The sequence below is a fragment of the Ananas comosus genome, linkage group 8 (assembly GCF_001540865.1).
Source record: "Ananas comosus cultivar F153 linkage group 8, ASM154086v1, whole genome shotgun sequence".
Classification (NCBI taxonomy): domain Eukaryota; kingdom Viridiplantae; phylum Streptophyta; class Magnoliopsida; order Poales; family Bromeliaceae; genus Ananas; species Ananas comosus.
In genome coordinates this window covers 1632820-1637709 of record NC_033628.1, presented here as the reverse complement: position 1 = coordinate 1637709, position 4890 = coordinate 1632820, and the positions used below count along the sequence as shown (strand labels likewise).

General features: G+C 37.5%; 1 protein-coding gene across 1 annotated transcript; it reads right to left on the bottom strand.

Moving 5' to 3' along the window:
- Nucleotides 1449–2910, bottom strand: LOC109713830 (protein G1-like1). The gene is made up of 2 exons (XM_020238058.1): nt 2653–2910; nt 1449–2340 (listed from the first exon to the last, which is right to left on the bottom strand). Exon 2 carries the CDS (start codon nt 2299–2301, stop codon nt 1570–1572), a length of 732 nt encoding a protein of 243 aa, XP_020093647.1. The 5' UTR covers nt 2302–2340; nt 2653–2910; the 3' UTR covers nt 1449–1569.

Genomic DNA, 4890 nt, shown 5'->3' with positions numbered 1-4890 from the left:
AGACGCATCAAAGGGCAGGTCTTACTAGTTTGTCCTACAAAGAGTATCTCAAGGACAACAACTCTCAGTAATGAATTTGCAGTTCAAAGTACACTTATTAAGTAGCGCTTACTGTATGCTCCCACTCTCTTCCACTCCCCTAACACTAGCTCGGACTATCTCTATCAAATAAACATCCTCTGAAAATAGGGTACACATCTAATTCTTAATTAGGAGAGAGAGAGAGTGTGAGTTAAGCTTCTATTCTTTTAAAAATTAAAAATCATTTATTCTTATGACTTTTTAGCTACCAAATTACTTCAAGATTCGTACAACACTATTAATTATATATTTATTAATATTGTACGAATTTTGAGACAATCTGATAGCTAAAATATTAGAAGCGCACGAGCTTCGACACGTGCTTTTAAAGTACAGGAAAGTAATTCTCTCTCTCTATATATATATTATATATATATATGAAAAGAAATTCAAGAACAGCATAATTAATTAATTAAAGNAATTCCAATTTTAAATATTAAATTTACTTTTTAAATTAAAATATCAAATTTTAAATTTTGTACAAATTAATGAAGATCAAAATAAATTTAATATTTTAATTACACACTTCTTTCGTAAGCTAAAATCTACTTACAGGGACCTTCAAATTAATGAAGATCAAAATAGTTAAGTATGATTTGCAACATATGAACAATCTACTTGCAAAAAATCTCAATTTTTGGAAATCTATATCTTGTGTTTATAAATGTGAATAACTCTTTTTGATGTTCTTGACCATATTTAATAATTTGAATCTCAATTTTAGAATCTCTAAAGATGCGTTTTACAACTGTAAATTAACTTGATCCCTACTCTCTCTCTCTCTCTCTCTCTTTCTATACATATATATAAAAGCCACAGTACAGTACAGTACAGTACAGTATACTGCTTTTAACACCATAAAAAGAAAAGAAAGAGAATCCACTCAAAGAACCAAATAGACGCATCAAAGGGCAGGTCTTACTAGTTTGTCCTACAAAGAGTATCTCAAGGACAACAACTCTCAGTAATGAATTTGCAGTTCAAAGTACACTTATTAAGTAGCGCTTACTGTATGCTCCCACTCTCTTCCACTCCCCTAACACTAGCTCGGACTATCTCTATCAAATAAACATCCTCTGAAAATAGGGTACACGTACATCTAATTCTTAATTAGGAGAGAGAGAGAGAGTGTGAGTTAAGCTTCTATTCTTTTAAAAATAAAGAGTCATTTGTTTTTATGACTTTTTAGCTACCAAATTACTTCAAAATCCGTACGGCAATATTAATCATATATTTATTAATATTATACGAATTTTGAGACAATCTGATAGCTAAAATATTAGAAGCGCACGAGCTTCGGCACATGCTTTTAAAAGCACAGGAAAGTAATTCTCTCTCTCTATATATATTATATATATGAAAAGAAATTCAAGAACAGCATAATTAATTAATTAAAGTAGTAATTAATTAACATAAAGGTATATAGATGTAAAACTTGCACTACCCATGAATTATAGCGTTGATACTGAATTCTCTAGCTAGCGCACTTTATGAGGGCGGCGGAGGAGGTTGAGACTGATGCTGCTGCTGCAGGTGTTGTCGTTGTTGTTGTTGTTGTTGTTGTCGTTGTTGTTGGTGCTGCGGCTGCGGCTGCGTGGCGGTGGGGATGTGGTCGTGGATGTGGTTGTGGTTGTGGTTGTTCTGATTATTATTGTTATTGTTATTATTCTTATTCTTCTTCTTCTTCTTGTTGTAGGTGATGCCGCGGGCGCGGGCCTGGTGGTCGCGGACGTCGTGGAGGAAGAGGCGGACGGCGCGGGCGGCGAAGGGGTTGGCGTCGGGGCGGCCGCCGTGCTCCTCGAAGGCGGCGCGGAGGCGGCCGACGAGGGCGTCGAGGCTGCCCCAGGCCTGGCGCAGCGGGCAGGGGCAGGGCGCGGGGGGCGCCGGCTGGCCGAAGAAGGGGCAGGGCTGCGCGTGCACCTTCGTCTTCCCGAACTGGTCCAGGTACCGCAGGAACTCCAGCACGTGCGCCCCGCTGCACCGCCCCAGGCTCAGCGGCGGCCGGTGGTTCCTCAGGTACTGCCCGAACGTGTTCCAGTCCCGCCGCTTCTGCGTCTCGTACCTGCTCGGCGCCGCCGCCGACGCTCCCGCTCTCCCTGCCCCCCCGCCGATCGCCATCGCCATCGCCACCTCCACCTCCGTCTCGCCGCTGCTGCGGCCGCCTCCTTCTTCCCCCCCAGGGCTGTCGGCCGACCGCGGCGGCGCCGGCACCAAGTCCATCCTTCCTTCCTTCTTCTTCTTCTTCTTCTTCTTCTTCTTCTGAAAAAAAAAAAAAAAAGGAAAATTGTATGATGAGTGGGCGATGATTATGTAGAAGTATTTTTGTATATAAGAGGAGGGAACGAATTAGAAGATCTGTTTGGGGAGTCGGAGCTTGCTGATCATATATACAGGGAAAAGAGAGGTGGCATGCAATAAGATTCGAAGCAAGGGTGTGGATCTGGTTCACAGCTAATTAATAAATAATAATTAAAAATAATAAGTCTACATAGTGGTCCAGAGAGAGTGAGAGATGGGGTTGTTACATGTATAAGTGGAAGGAAATTAAAGGAGCTAGGAGAAGTAGCTTACTATTAGGGCTTTTCTGGGAGCTGCTGCTTCTGCCTCTTCTGCTTCACGCTGCTGCTGCTGCTGCTGCTGCTGCTGCTGGGGGGAAAAGCATTTGAGGGGATTCTAGCTAGACTGCTTTTGGGCTCAGAGAGGAAGTTGCAGAAGCTGGTGTGGTGGATGGATTGTTTGGTCCAAAAATGGGCGCATCCATGAGGGAGAGGGAGAGGGAGAGGACACTCTTAGGACTGGTGTGTATACAGAGTAAAAGGTGACAGTGGGGGGGAGGGGGGAGGGGGTGTTAAAGGCGATGGGACATGAGAAAAAGTAAGGGGTGAAGGTGAAAATATCAGTATGTGGAGCGTAGTAGAGTTGTTATTATTATATATAATTAACCGTGGTACGAAGCGCAAAGCATTGCAAACGCAGTACACAAGTATTCAACTTGGAAAATGGGATGCGAAAAATGTGTGATATATGTTGCACAAGCCTCCATATATACCTTCTCTTCCACACAAAATATATATATATATATATATATATATATATATATAAAGGTGCAATATTGTGGATGTATTTGTGGAATTACTTTACATTCAAAGAATATTTAACTATTTGAGAGGTTTAACTTTTCATTAATTAGCACACACGCTCGGGGTGGATTTGTTTTGGGTTGGTTTAGTTATAAGAAAAAAGAAAAACGTGCAAAATCTATTAGAACTATATATATACTATTTTAAATTAATTATTTAAATTTTTAAAATTTTAATTTTATTGTCTGATTTTGTATTAGCAAACAGTATTCTGACTTTAAATTTTATACTATTTACTTAATTTAATAAATTTATAATTATAAAACCGGTAAAGAGACGACACATTTAAATTTTGAAGTAAAAAAAATCACAAATGATTAAAGTGATATTTTTTATAGCATATCAAAAAGATAGAACCATGCTGCGAGTTGTTTAGGTGCTAATATACACGGACGCTGAAAAATCTGTCGTACAAACGAATTCACATCTCTTACTACCCACACTACAGTTCTCGCTCCTTGGCGCGGAAGCTATTTGCTTATTATTGGCTAGGTCAAATCAAATAAATTAAAAAATTTTAGTCAAATTAAAGTTTTTAAAGATTGGATAACCAATTTAAAATAGTATATAATTCGGATAAGTTCTGTACATTTTTACGTAAGCAAAAATATTTTGTAATAATTTTTTATTTTGTGAATGTGTAAACATGATCGATGAAACCAAACCACTCTTCCAACCGAACAAATACAAACCAAACTTGATTTCATTTAATTAGTTTGGTTGAACCAATTAGGTTTAGCCTAATTTGGTATTATAATGGCTAAACACAGTATTTTCATATATATTATGAAAATAATAGAAATATAAATGTTTAATAATAAAAAAATAAAAAATAATTATTTATAGAATTTTCTTTTTTTTTGTAATTTAGCCATTTTTTATATTTTATGATAAAGGGGCCATGAAGGAAGAATTTGTTCCAGCAATTACAAGGCCACAACATACGGTCAAACTCCAAGTACAAAGTATTATTCTTTACGTGCCAAAATAGTACCTTAGATATGCTCACTTAGACAGATATCTACTGTTAAAAAATGAAATAAAAGAAAATAAAATGTACAAAATATTCTCCAAATACTTTAATTAAACAAAATTAATGCTTACAAGCTTGTGCCAAGCAAGGGTCGTCCGTAGACCAGGGATAGAAAATATGAATAAAATATTAGGTTAAAATGCATAGCCACTGCCTAAACTTCAATCCTTTTTGAAATTTTGACTCTTTAATTTATTTATTTTATTTATACTTTCTCTACTTACTAATCCTCACAACAACAAAAACGGTCTATAGCGACACTTTTAAATATCGATACAGATAAAAAAAAAGTGTTGCTGCCTAAATTACCGACACTTTAAAAAGTGTTGCTATATGTAGGGTCGTTAGGTTTATAGTGACAGTTAAAAAGTGTCGCTATAATCTAAAAGGAGTGTTACTAATTTACCAACACTTATTTAAGTATTTAGCAACCGCCGGAACTCTACCTCGTTGGCTGCGATGGCGGAGGAAGAGGAGAGGGAAGGGTTCTTCGTTTAGAATTTTAGTGGATTGAGTGAGGGGAGAAGGGCCGGGAGATGGTAATCGATTTTTTTTTTTTTCTTTTCTGTTTGTAATCGGACCGAATGGGTTGGGTGGAGTGGGTTAAGTAGAGTAACTTTTTATTTTTGATTGGAT